This window comes from Coregonus lavaretus (genome assembly GCF_964263955.1).
Source record: "Coregonus lavaretus genome assembly, contig: HAP1_SCAFFOLD_347, whole genome shotgun sequence".
Taxonomy (NCBI): Eukaryota; Metazoa; Chordata; class Actinopteri; order Salmoniformes; family Salmonidae; genus Coregonus; species Coregonus lavaretus.
In genome coordinates, this window is record NW_028162446.1 from 147663 (window position 1) to 162282 (window position 14620).

General features: G+C 46.4%; 1 protein-coding gene across 1 annotated transcript in view; it reads left to right on the top strand.

The window, feature by feature from the left end:
* Positions 1-14620, top strand: part of LOC311119229 (protein eyes shut homolog) — a gene marked incomplete at both ends in the record, with an annotated part of 168718 nt that overhangs the window by 142379 nt on the left and 11719 nt on the right. The window contains one exon of the mRNA XM_084193955.1: positions 9574-9746. Coding sequence (XP_084050081.1) covers positions 9574-9746 — 173 coding nt within the window. The remainder of the gene's footprint in view (positions 1-9573; positions 9747-14620) is intronic.

A 14620-nucleotide genomic window follows, 5' to 3' on the forward strand; every position in this document is an offset into this window, starting at 1 on the left:
TCACCACCTGTAGACTCTGTAGATGTATCATCACCATCTGTATACTCTGTAGATGTATCATCACCATCTGTAGACTGTAGATGTATCATCACCACCTGTAGACTGTAGATGTATCATTGTTGAGACTTCTAGCTCACTCAGGAAAAGAAAAAAGAAAAGAAAAAAATATGTATATAAATAGATAAAAGAGAAGCAAATGGGTCTGATGTGTTCAATTAAATGGGGAACGAGTGATTTCTTTAAGTTTCTTAGATGCTCGGATATGTTACGTTATGTGTGCATGCGCAGCTTCACTAGAGACTTAAATTATGGCACCTGGTAATCATTTCACGACAGACAATCATCAGGAGCACACAGCCCGTTGGTATGTAACTGCGAACTACTCACAGTCTAGCATCAATGTTTAAGTCACTTATATGTTTGAGCACTGAACATTTACCTCACTGTGTCGGTGTTCGTTGGCCGAGAGTAACTTGTAGCTCGCTGGGTGCTGTAGCTCAGCGACCCAGATGCTGTATAGCATTAGGCTATCATTATCAGCCATTTGCGTTGTGCTGATTGTTCGGAGCACTCTGCTGGTTTCTGGTGGCGGTGGTGATAGCGGTGGTTTGGTTCGGTGATCCATGGTGGAGCGCCGCGTTGTGTTGCGTTTGTGCATGTGTTGGTCCTTTGGACGAGGCATGTGGTGGCATGGGTTCTGTGTCCTGTGGCAGCGTCCGTGGCAACGGCGGAGTCGCTGTGCGCATGCTCCTCTGGCGCTAGGCATTCTGGGTGATGTAGTCAATGCTGTTTTAAGTCAGATTTGCCACATTTTTTGATGGTGTTGTAGGCTTATTTGATTTTCATTATTTACATTATTATTATATTATATTATTTGAATAATATTTACATTATATATTTGAATAATATATTGTCATTATTTGTTTGTTGTAATTCAGGTTTATGACCTGTGGTCATTTGATTTAAAATAAAATTAAGGACAAAACACGAGTCATGACATTGTGTGCTTCCTGGTGAGCCTTTTCGGAGGGCTAAATAACGGAAAATCCGAACAGTCATAAACCATGGTTCTCCTTTTACATGGATAATGCAAGACTGGAACATTCGTCATGAGACTAACTTCTGATAAGCTAACAGTCCACCCATAAAGCTGTCTGCTCATCTGCTGACTTACTAGGCAAATCATTAATGAGTGAAAGCAAAGAAGAGGATAGAGTCTACAGTTAAAGGACTACTTAAAACCCAGTTGGCGCAAAACACTTGAACTTGAGTTAAACGCTAGAAAAGTTGGCAAGATGGCAGCATCAGAGGAGGAGCTGGAGAGGCTAAAACAGAAGCGGTCAGCAGCCCAGACTGCGTTCACTAGAAGAGCCAATTACCTCGCCTCCAGAGCTAGTGCACTGGGGGAAAGTGAAATGAGAAGTGAGTGGAGGAACTTTAAAGTGGATCACTCCAGAGTCAGAGATGCAGGGTTTGAGTATGCCACGGCCCTGAGAGAAGTGGACGACGATGAAGTCAAAAAGAAGGCGGAAAACATTGACGGAAAAACAGCAGAATGTGACTGTAAGTTTGATGAAACTGAACAAATCATCCTGATCAGCTTCTGGACAAGGTTCGCTGAGGCGGAAATTACCACCCTCACTGAAGAGGCTGGATCAGCCATGGACCAGGCCGAGGCAACCGATCACCACCATATGACCAGGAGGGAATGTGAATTGATTCATAGGAACCTGGAATGGGAGGTCTACAACTTCAAACGAGGATTGGATGAGTGGAAAGATTTGATCCCTCGGTCCAAGGCAACAGAGTCAAAGGACCAGATCCGGAAGTTGAAGAAAAGGCGTGAAAAACTGTGGGATGAGTGGGCATGGAAAGGCGGTTCTCAATCCGACGACGAAGAGAAACTGGGAAGAGTGAAAATTGTGGAGCAGGAGGAGCCAGTTGGGGCTTACAACTACAGGCCCCAGATCAGCCTAGAACGTGCACGCTTGCCCATGTTTGCTGGTAAGATGAGGGATTACTACCGCTGGAAAGCTGAATGGGAGGACTTGCAACGTCTGGGAAACCCTCATGGATTGGAAAATGTGAGGAAATTCCATCTCTTGCGAAGCCTAGATGAAAAGGTCAAGAGGGACCTCGTATTGTCCAGCTGTGGATCCGCCAACAACGTGTTCAGGCTCCTGGACAACAAGTACGGAAATAAGCCGAAAATAGTGCTGCTGATTGCACAAGAAGTGCAAGGACTTTTCCCCATCAAAGGAAACCATCCGAGGAAGACAATCGAACTGATTCAAGCCGTGGAGAGAGCTCTTCGTGACCTACAAGTCTTAGGGGAGGAATATGCTGTAAAGAACCGAGTGGTTGTGCAGTCGATTGAAAGTAAGCTTCCTGACTCCCTGAAAGAAAAGTGGTTAACACACAAAATGACCCTGGAAGCGGGTTTTCACCACGCAACCACTTTGACTGTCTACAGCAATACTTGAAAAAGCAGGAGGACATTCTCGAGGAGCTAGACCAGCTACAGCCTAGCCCGGCGGACAATACTGAGAGGTCAAGCGAAAAGAAAAAAAGAAAGGAGGGCATTCACCAGAGCCACATCAGGAAACACCCTAAAGGGCTCTCAACCAAGCTCATGCATCACATGTGGAGACAACAAGCACGGAGGTAGGCTGTTCGCCTGCAAGGTCTTCAAGAAGCTCAATCTGACAGGCAAGAAGGCTCCGCTTAGGAGAGCAGGAGCATGCTTTAAGTACTTGCGCCTTCATGGTGACGATGGCGGCTGCACACAAAAGTATCTATGCTCAAAGGATGACTGTCAGAAAGAGGGCTCTTCAGACCACAATTACTTGCTCTGTCCAAAGCCACAGATAAAGAGGAAAAGAGCGGAGAGCAGAGCGAGGCAAAATTGGGGAAAAAGGGGCTTGGACTAACCAACAAACAGGAGGAGCTCCTTGCCAAACTTTCTCCAGAGCTGCGAGCAGAGTTCAAAGAAGCCTTTTCAAACAAGATCACGACAAAAGTGTGTGCTAGCACTGGTTGTGAGCCAAAAGAGTGCCCTGTCATAATGATGCTGTTGGATGTGACGACAAATTCTGGCCAGCTAGTCGGTACGTTGATTGATCTCGCTTCAGATACTAATTATATCTCTAATAAAGCAGCAGAGCGTCTCAAGCTAATTGGTGAGAACATTAAGTTGATTGTCCAAGGTGTTGGAGGGATGGAGAAAACCATTACTACCAAGAAGTATACCCTGAGGCTGAGAGTAAATAGCAGAGCACAAACTCCTTTGTTACGGCTTGGAAGATGTTGTGAAGATGAACCAGGCTGTCACGCCACAGCAACTGCAGAAGTTCTTTCCAAATGTTCCACTCAAGGACTTGGACCGGCCCAAAAAGATCGACCTGTTGATTAGCCACAGGGAGGGTCGCCTGGTCCCAAAGCCAGTCAGAGTAGTTGGAGACCTCGTCCTCTGGGATGGCCCCCTTGGGAAGACTGTTGGTGGAACGCATCCTGACCTCTTTGAAGTGATAGACCTAGCAGTGCACAGGTCTGAAACACATTTCGCTAGGTCAATGAGAACAGCTTCAAAGGCGTACAAAGAGATTCTCGTGAAGACGGAAGGACCCAGTGGAGTTTCGGTGGAAGAAGACGACGCAATCCTCCGAAACACTGCAACTACCAACAAATACGTTTTTGAATGGTTCAAGTGGGACAGTATTGGCGCCGCCTGTGACCCTCAGTGTGGTGGCTGCAAATGTGGTAGGTGCCCCCCTGGAGGCAAGGAAATGACCCTAGGAGAGGAAAGAGACTTGGAGAAGATAAAGGAATGTCTCACCTACGTGCAAGCTGACAAGCACAGCGAATCCCCTCACTGGGACGCAGCTTACCCGTGGAAAGGAGACCCCGCAACGCTGCCTGACAATCAACGTGCAGTGGAAGTGACCTTTTTAAACACTGAGAAACGACTGGAGAGGGAGCCGGAATGGAAGGCTGCGTACAGAGAGCAAATCCACGATACGGTCTCAAGAGGGGCTGCCGTTAAAGTCACCCAAGAGGAAATCGATAGCTGGAAGGGACCTAAGTGGTATATCAGTCATTTAGTTGCTCCTAATCCTCACTCAACCACTACCCCTGTAAGAATTGTCTGGAACAGTAGCCAATAATTCATGGGAATAAGTTTAAATGACCTACTGTACAAGGGTCCTGACGTCCTAAATCAGATAAAGGGGGTGCTTCTGAGATTCAGGACTGGGTTGTACGCCGCCCTGGGCGATGTGAAAAAAATGTACAACTCTGTCTGGCTAGAAGACAAAGAAGTACACCTCCATCGATTCCTCTGGAGAGACAATCCTGAGGAGGTGATCGAAGTCTTTGCTGTCGTCAGGGTCAACATTGGCGATAAACCTGCTGGTTGTATTGCCCAGGTGGCAATGAGAGAAACAGCCAACCTGCCCCAGTTCACAGCCATGGTTGAGGAGCGCAGAGTTGTGGTAGAAGATAGTTATGTGGATGACATCTTGACGTCCCACAATGACTTGCGGATACTGGAGAAAATCACCAAAGGAGTGGAAAAGATCTTAAAGACTGGAGGCTTCTCCCTTAAGCCATGGGTCTTATCAGGCCAAAGTGGGAGGTCCGCAACCACAACTGATGCCAGTATCAGTAAGACAACTGTGAGTGTGCCCAAAACGCTGGTGTTACCCAACCAGATGCGGGACGAAGAAAGCAAAGCACTTGGAGTCGGCTATGAACCAGAGACTGACAAACTTTGTGTGATGACCTCCATAAATTTCTCAAAGAAGAGATGAAAGATGAGGACAGGAGTCGATTTGCGCGAAGAGGAAGTCAGAGGTAAAACTCCAAACCCATTGACCCGTCGGATGCTGCTAAGCCAGATCGCTGGATTCTACGACCCCATTGGTCACACCCGCAAAGCAGAAAGGGGTGATGCTTGTGAGAGAAGCTTACCAAGAAGCGAGGATAAGCAGTCCAGTTAAGGACACTTGGGATGACCCACTCTCACCAAAACTACGGGAGGCTTCCATAAGACTCCTCGAAGAATATGTGAGACTTGCCCAGATCAGGTTCGAAAGAAGCCTCACACCAACTGGAACCATAGGCCATCCAATGGGAGTCACATTTTCAGATGGGAGTGAGGCTTCCTACGGCGTGGTGCTCTATCACCGTTGGGAGACGCAGAATGGGGTCGTAGTGAGGCTGGTTGAGTCAAAAGCAAAGCTTACCCCTCTCAACCAGAAAGGAGACGTGATTAAGGCAGAGGTATGTGGTGCTGTCTTTTCGATCCGCCTGAGAAAATACCTTGTAAAGCACTGCCGCATCAAGGTCGCACGCTGGGTCCACTTCCTGGATAGCCAAACAATCCTGGGAGCAATTCACAAGGATAGCTATGGCTACCAAACCTTCTTCGCTAACCGCATCAGAGAGATCCAGAAGGCTGGACCAGTGGAAGACTGGAGGTGGATTGAGGGCAACCTGAACATAGCAGACATCATCACAAGGGGAGCAACTCCTGAGGAACTCGATGAAGGGTCAGAGTGGCAACAAGGCCCAGAGTTCCTGAGTTGGCCTGAGGCTGAGTGGCCTGTGAAAACGGCCAGTGAGATAGTGACCAGCGTGGCTGATGACGTTAAAAGGTTGCAGAGAAGAGCGTTCTCAGCTGTAGTCACCAGGTCTCAGGCAGAGAAATTCTCAGGCCCCAGCAATACTGATGTTGGGGCAGACTTGCAAGACTCCGCACCGCAACCGCAGATGAAAGACCAAGGTCCAACTCCAGCAGTAGAGAGGCCAAAGAGGAAGCCCTGGGGTGTAGCTCTAGTGCGCCTTGTTGGGCCCGAACGATTCAGTAGCTTGTCTAAATTGTGTGAAACAATCGCCTGGGTTTGAAGAGCTGCAGAATCCTGGCTGAGGACAAGCTCAAAGTGGGAGGTGAGGGGCCCCAGGCTGTCTGTGGGAGAGAGAACGGCGGCTTTCCAAGACCTAGCCCTTGCGGCCCAAGACGGCGTGAACTTTCAGGATACGACCTTAAACCGCCTTGTTGTGATTAAAGATGACAACAATGGACTCTTACTTTGTGGTGGTAGAGTCCAGTCTTGAAATGAAGACGGAACCGCTGTACCTTTAATCCTGTTCCGGTCGTTGCTGGGGGCCTTGCTTGCGAATGAAGCTCACGAAGCGAATCATGAAGGGGTGGCTGCCACACTGCTGCACACTAAAAGAAAGGCCTGGGTTGTGCAAGGTCGGAGGACAGTGAAGAAGGTGGTCAACAGGTGCATCACTTGCAAGAAGCAAAGAGCCCGGCTGTGCCAGCAAGTGATGAGCGCTCTTCCTCAGGAACGTACCAGTAGAGCGAACCCATTCGAGTATAATACACTAGACCTCTTTGGACCCTTTGAAGTGAGGGACGCTGTTAAGAAAATAACCAAGAAAAAGGTCTGGGGAGTCGTGTATTGCTGCATGACTTCCAGAGCCGTCCATGCTGATCTCGTCGACGACCAGTCTTCTGAGAGCTTTCTTCAGGCCTACTCCCAGTTCACTGCTCTGACCCCCAACTCACTTATCCTGGGGCGCACCGGACAGGGAGGAGACATACACGGAATCGACATGGAAACCCGCTCTTGGAGCAGACTGAGGGCTGTCCAGGCTGGAGTCGACAGGTTCTGGAAGAAATGGAGTGAACTGGCAGGACCAAACGTGTTCATACGACACAAGTGGCACCAAGCAGAGAGAAGTATCAAGGTTGGAGACGTAGTCTGGATTGCGGACCAGAACGCTCTAAGGGGGCAGTTCCGGCTCGGCCGGGTTGCTACAACATATCCAGACGAGAAGGGGGTTGTCTGGGATGCGGACATAACAACCTGCATGGGTCTTCCTGCTCCCATGGTTCCCAGGGCCCGGAGAAAGGACTCTACCATGCACACGACAATCGTCATTCGCAGGGATGTGCGGAGGTTGGTGATCTTGATTCCTGCTGAAGACCAAGAGGAGGTAAGATAAGTCCTCGCCATGGGTACCCAAAGTCTGTGACTCTGTGTTCTTTGCTTAGCTAGTGGGTAACCCTGGGAGGCAACTGAGTGCTTCAAGGGCAAACCTACACTCAGTAGGAGGAAAGGTAGTGGAGCCTACCTCCTTAGTTAATACATATTTGTTTGTAAATGCCTACAAAGACTGGACTTTAGTTTGAAATTCTCACTGAGAGACTCAAGAGACCGTGCCCTCCTTGGATCTTCGATCAGTCGGCCAAGTGGGAGGTGTTGAGACTTCTAGCGTTGTGTTGCGTTTGTGCATGTGTGGGTCCTTTGAACGAGGCATGTGGTGGCATGGGTTCTGTGTCCTGTGGCAGCGTCCGTGGCAACGGCGGAGTCGCTGTGCGCATGCTCCTCTGGCGCTAGGCATTCTGGGTGATGTAGTCAATGCTGTTTTAAGCCAGATTTGCCACATTTTTTGATGGTGTTGTAGGCTTATTTGATTTTCATTATTTACATTATTATTATATTATATTATTTGAATAATATTTACATTATATATTTGAATAATATATTGTCATTATTTGTTTATTGTAATTCAGGTTTATGACCTGTGGTCATTTGATTTAAAATAAAATTAAGGACAAAACACGAGTCATGACATTGTGTGCTTCCTGGTGAGCCTTTTCGGAGGGCTAAATAACGGAAAATCCGAACAGTCATCACCACCTGTAAATGAATCATCACCATCTGTAGACTCTTTAGCTGTATCATCACCATCTGTAGACTCTGTAATGATAACACCAGGTGTCCCAGTATACAACACTTGCATTTCCAATGTTTGGCCGGTATGTAACATCATTATAAAACAGATATGAGTCTATTTGAATTTGGTGGGGAGAAACTGTAGTCCATGGTTCAGAGGGCCAAATTGCACATATTTGTCTATTTTGGGGTGACAAAGTTTAGGGATGATTTTCGTTAAGGTCCATGTCTGTGGGTTATAATGTTGTATGATAGCCATGTGTCGGATGTAGCTAAATGTGGCTATCACTGCATTATATGTTATGACCCCTATGCAGTTAGTTGGGCCAACAGGATCAGGGTTTGAATTTGTATTATTAGGGAACAATCTATATATAAAAGTGTGGAAAAACTTGTATTACAGTATCTCCTGTATTACAGTATTACTAGTAGTAAGCCAGTCCCCTGTATTACAGTATTGCTAGTAATAAGCCAGTCCCCTGTACTACAGTATTACTAGTAGTAAGCCAGTCCCCATGTACTACAGTATAACTAGTAATAAGCCAGTCCCCTTCATTACAGTATTACTAGTAGTAAGCCAGTCCCCTGTATTACAGTATTACTAGTAGTAAGCCAGTCCCCTGTACTACAGTATTACTAGTAATAAGCCAGTCCCCTGTACTACAGTATTACTAGTAATAAGCCAGTCCCCTGTACTAAAGTATTACTAGTAATAAGCCAGTCCCCTGTATTACAGTATTACTAGTAGTAAGCCAGTCCCCTGTACTACAGTATTACTAGTAATAAGCCAGTCCCCTGTATTACAGTATTACTAGTAGTAAGCCAGTCCCCTGTACTACAGTATTACTAGTAATAAGCCAGTCCCCTGTATTACAGTATTACTAGTAGTAAGCCAGTCCCCTGTACTACAGTATTACTAGTAGTAAGCCAGTCCCCGGTAATACTACTTCTACTTTTCCAGAAGTAGAAGTAGTTATTCTGATGTTAAGTAAACCTCATGACATTGTGCATCTGTTCCTCTCTTCCCAAGCTGCCAGTAACCCTAACCCATCTGTTCCTCTCTTCCCAAGCTGCCAGTAACCCTAACCCATCTGTTCCTCTCTCCCCTAGCTGCCAGTAACCCTAACCCATCTGTTCCTCTCTCCCCTAGCTGCCAGTAACCCTAACCCATCAGTCCTCTCTCCCAAGCTGCCAGTAACCCTAACCCATCTGTTCCTCTCTTCCCAAGCTGCCAGTAACCCTAACCCATCTGTTCCTCTCTTCCCAAGCTGCCAGTAACCCTAACCCATCTGTTCCTCTCTCCCCAAGCTGCCAGTAACCCTAACCCATCTGTTCCTCTCTCCCCTAGCTGCCAGTAACCCTAACCCATCTGTTCCTCTCTTCCCTAGCTGCCAGTAACCCTAACCCATCTGTTCCTCTCTCCCCTAGCTGCCAGTAACCCTAACCCATCTGTTCCTCTCTTCCCAAGCTGCCAGTAACCCTAACCCATCTGTTCCTCTCTCCCCTAGCTGCCAGTAACCCTAACCCATCTGTTCCTCTCTCCCCTAGCTGCCAGTAACCCTAACCCATCTGTGCCTCTCTCCCGAAGCTGCCAGTAACCCTAACCCATCTGTGCCTCTCTCCCGAAGCTGCCAGTAACCCTAACCCATCAGTCCTCTCTCCCAAGCTGCCAGTAAACTTAACCCATCTGTTCCTCTCTACCCTAGCTGCCAGTAACCCTAACCCATCTGTTCCTCTCTCCCCTAGCTGCCAGTAACCCTAACCCATCAGTCATCTCCCCCCAAGCTGCCAGTAACCCTAACCCATCTGTTTCTCTCTCCCCTAGCTGTCAGTGCCCATTCGGATGGAAGGGAGCACTCTGCTCTGAGACCGTGTCTGTGTGCGACGCCGAACACCGTCCCCCTCCCCTGTGTGCCCATGGTTCCACCTGCATACCCCTTCCAGACGGATACACCTGCCTCTGCCCCTTGGGCACCGGCGGACTGCACTGTCAGCAAGGTCAGAATACTGACCAAACACTAACCAAATACTATTAGGTCAGAATACTATTAGGTCAGAATACTGACCAAACACTGACCAAATACTATTAGGTCAGAATAATAACCAAATACTGACCAAATACTATTAGGTCAGAATACTAACCAAATACTGACCAAATACTATTAGGTCAGAATACTAACCAAATACTGACCAAATACTATTAGGTCAGAATACTAACCAAATACTAACCAAATACCATTAGGTCAGAATAATAACCAACTCAACCAATTTGTTCCAAAAAAATAAGAAAAAGAAAGCGATTAACCTCTCTGTAAAACACTGATGAAGGTCTATTGAGACCAAAACGTTGGTATACAGTGGGGAAAAAAAGTATTTAGTCAGCCACCAGCAAGTTCTCCCACTTAAAAAGATGAGAGAGGCCTGTAATTTTCATCATAGGTACACGTCAACTATGACAGACAAATTGAGGAAAAAAAATCCAGAAAATCACATTGTAGGATCTTTTATGAATTTATTTGCAAATTATGGTGGAAAATAAGTAATTGGTCACCTACAAACAAGCAAGATTTCTGGCTCTCACAGACCTGTAACTTATTCTTTAAGAGGCTCCTCTGTCCTCCACTCGTTACCTGTATTAATGGCACCTGTTTGAACTTGTTATCTGTATAAAAGACACCTGTCCACAACCTCAAACAGCCACGCTCCAAACTCCACTATGGCCAAGACCAAAGAGCTGTCAAAGGACACCAGAAACAAAATTGTAGACCTGCACCAGGCTGGGAAGACTGAATCTGCAATAGGTAAGCAGCTTGGTTTGAAGAAATCAACTGTGGGAGCAATTATTAGGAAATGGAAGACATACAAGACCACTGATAATCTCCCTCGATCTGGGGCTCCACGCAAGATCTCACCCCGTGGGGTCAAAATGATCACAAGAACGGTGAGCAAAAATCCAAGAACCACACGGGGGGACCTAGTGAATGACCTGCAGAGAGCTGGGACCAAAGTAACAAAGCCTACCATCAGTAACACACTACGCCGCCAGGGACTCAAATCCTGCAGTGCCAGACGTGTCCCCCTGCTTAAGCCAGTACATGTCCAGGCCCGTTTGAAGTTTGCTAGAGTGCATTTGGATGATCCAGAAGAGGATTGGGAGAATGTCATATGGTCAGATGAAACCAAAATAGAACTTTTTGGTAAAAACTCAACTCATCATGTTTGGAGGACAAAGAATGCTGAGTTGCATCCAAAGAACACCATACCTACTGTGAAGCATGGGGGTGGAAACATCATGCTTTGGGGCTGTTTTTCTGCAAAGGGACCAGGACGACTGATCCGTGTAAAGGAAAGAATGAATGGGGCCATGTATCGTGAGATTTTGAGTGAAAACCTCCTTCCATCAGCAAGGGCATTGAAGATGAAACGTGGCTGGGTCTTTCAGCATGACAATGATCCCAAACACACCGCCCGGGCAACGAAGGAGTGGCTTCGTAAGAAGCATTTCAAGGTCCTGGAGTGGCCTAGCCAGTCTCCAGATCTCAACCCCATAGAAAATCTTTGGAGGGAGTTGAAAGTCTGTGTTGCCCAGCGACAGCCCCAAAACATCACTGCTCTAGAGGAGATCTGCATGGAGGAATGGGCCAAAATACCAGCAACAGTGTGTGAAAACCTTGTGAAGACTTACAGAAAACGTTTGACCTGTGTCATTGCCAACAAAGGGTATATAACAAAGTATTGAGAAACTTTTTTTATTGACCAAATACTTATTTTCCACCATAATTTGCAAATAAATTCATAAAAAATCCTACAATGTGATTTTCTGGATTTTTTTTTCTCATTTTGTCTGTCATAGTTGACGTGTACCTATGATGAAAATTACAGGCCGCTCTCGTCTTTTTAAGTGGGAGAACTTGCACAATTGGTGGCTGACTAAATACTTTTTTCCCCCACTGTATGTTTTATCCCCAGTATCCTACAGTATCCATTTCCAGGGATCTAACATGTAATTACATAAAATTAATAGATCTCAGTCCCTCTCATATAACCATTGTCCGTTCCCCTCTGATTGATAGCTTGACGCAAATAAATATATACAGTACCAGTCAAAAGTTTGGACACACCTACTCATTCAAGGATTTTTCTTTATTTTTTACTATTTTCTACATTGTAGAATAATAGTGAAGACATCAAAACTATGAAATAACACATATGGAATCATGTAGTAACCAAAAAAGTGTTAAACAAATCAAAATAGATTTTAGATTCTTCAAAGTAGCCACCCTTTGCCTTGATGACAGCTTTGCACACTCTTGGCATTCTCTCAACCAGCTTCACCTGGAATGCTTTTCCAACAGTCTTGAAGGAGTTCCCACATATGCTGAGCACTTGTTGGCTACTTTTCCTTCACTCTGCGGTCCAACTCATCCCAGACCATCTCAATTGGGTTGAGGTCAGGTGATTGTGGAGGCCAGGTCATCTGTTGCAGCACTCCATCGCTCTCCTTCTTGGCCAAATAGCCCTTACACAGCCTGGAGGTGTGTTGGGTCATTGTCCTGTTGAAAAACAAATGATAGTCCCACTAAGCGCAAACCAGATGGGATGGTATATCGCTGCAGAATGCTGTGGTAGCCATGCTGGTTAAGTGTGCCTTGAATTCTAAATAAATCACAGACAGTGTCACCAGCAAAGCACCCCCACACAATCACACTTCCTCCTCCATGCTTCACGGTGGGAACCACACATGCAGAGATCATCCGTTCACCTATTCTGCGTCTCACAAAGACACGGCGGTTGGAACCAAAAATCTCAGATTTGGACTCATCAGACTAAATAACAGATTTCCACCGGTGTAATGTCCATTGCTCGTGTTTCTTGTCCCAAGAAAGTCTCTTCTTCTTATTGGTGTCCTTTAGTAATGGTTTCTTTGCAGCAATTCTACCATGAAGGCCTGATTCACGCAGTCCCCTCTGAACAGTTGATGTTGAGATGTGTCTGTTACTTGAACTCTGTGAAGCATTTATTTGGGCTGCAATTTCTGAGGCTGGTAACTCTAATGAACTTATCCTCTGCAGCAGAGGTAACTCTGGGTCTTCCTTTCCTGTGGCGGTCCTCATGAGATCCAGTTTCATCATAGCGCTTGATGGTTTTTGCGACTGCACTTGAAGAAACTTTAAAAGTTCTTGACATTTTCCGTATTGACTGACCTTCATGTCTTAAAGTAATGATGGACTGTCGTTTCTCTTTTCTTATTTCAGCTGTTCTTGCCATAATATGGACTTGGTCTTTTACCAAATAGGGCTATCTTCTGTATACCACCCCTACCTTGTCACAACACAACTGATTGGCTCAAACGCATAAAGAAGGAAAGAAACTCCACAAATTAACTTTTAACAAGGCACACCTGTTAATTGAAATGCATTCCAGGTGACTACCTCATGAAGCTGGTTGAGAGAATGCCAAGAGTGTGCAAAGCTGTCATCAAGGCAAAGGATGGCTAATTTGAAAAATCTAAAATATATTTTGATTTGTTTAACACTTTTTTTGTTACTACATGATTCCATATGTGTTATTTCATAGTTTTGATGTCTTCACTATTATTCTACAATGTAGAAAATAGTAAAAATAACAAAAAACCCTGGAATGAGTAGGTGTGTCCAAACTTTTGACTGGTACTGTATATGTTTTGTATTAATCCACTAGATTCTGCAGCTGCGGTCCTGCTCCCAGACTGGCAGTCAGAGCAGCGCTTCAGTGGTTATATCCCAGACTGGCAGTCAGAGCAGCGCTTCAGTGGTTATATTAATGAGATTTCAATCAAATGCAGTCAGTCAGTATATCTCTCTGGTACAAATTACCAAGGAACATTGGGCTCTGGGGTGAGCTCATTTGAATGAAGCCATATTCAGGACACTGTGAACTGTGACCTATCAGAACTGGGTGGGCTAATAAGTTCAATTAGAGAATGACATCGCATGATAGCCTACTGTGGCTGTAGCCCTCTGTCTCTTACAGCCAGTACCAATTCCCTCCCTACTCCTTATCCTTGGCCCTACTCCTTCCCCTTGGCCCTACTCCTTCCCCTTGGCCCCACTCCTTTCCCTTGGCCCCACTCCTTCCCCTTGGCCCTACTCCTTCCCCTTGGCCCTACTCCTTCCTCTTGGCCCTACTCCTTCCCCTTGGCCCCACTCCTTCCTCTTGGCCCTACTCCTTCCCCTTGGCCCTACTCCTTCCCCTTGGCCCTACTCCTTCCCCTTGGCCCCACTCCTTCCCCTTGGCCCCACTCCTTACCCTTGGCCCCACTCCTTCCTCTTGGCCCCACTCCTTCCTCTTGGCCCCACTCCTTCCCCTTGGCCCCACTCCTTCCTCTTGGCCCTACTCCTTCCCCTTGGCCCTACTCCTTCCCCTTGGCCCTAACCCTTCCCCTTGGCCCTACTCCTTCCCCTTGACCCTACTCCTTCCCCTTGGCCCTACTCCTTCCCCTTGGCCCTACTCCTTCCCCTTGGCCCCACTCCTTCCCCTTGACCCTACTCCTTCCCATTGGCCCTACTCCTCCCCCCTGCCAACATTTGAAGTAATCAAAATATTGCCATGCACCTGCAACAATAAAACTCAGATGTGAGAGTCCTTTAAAAAAAAATGCATCTGCAAATATTAAAAGATTAGGGCCAACAGAAGGAAGGTTGATGTTTATTGTCATGAGTCTTGTCCTGGGGCAGAACTGAACGATTTCCGCTAGATAGGCTGCAACGTCAAACTTGGCTATATTGTTAAAATTCATGAAAACAAAAATGTGCTTTTTGGTCTTAATTTAAGTGTATGTTTAGGCATTAGGGTTAGCAGTGTGGTTAAGGAGAAAGAGAGATAGCGGGGGG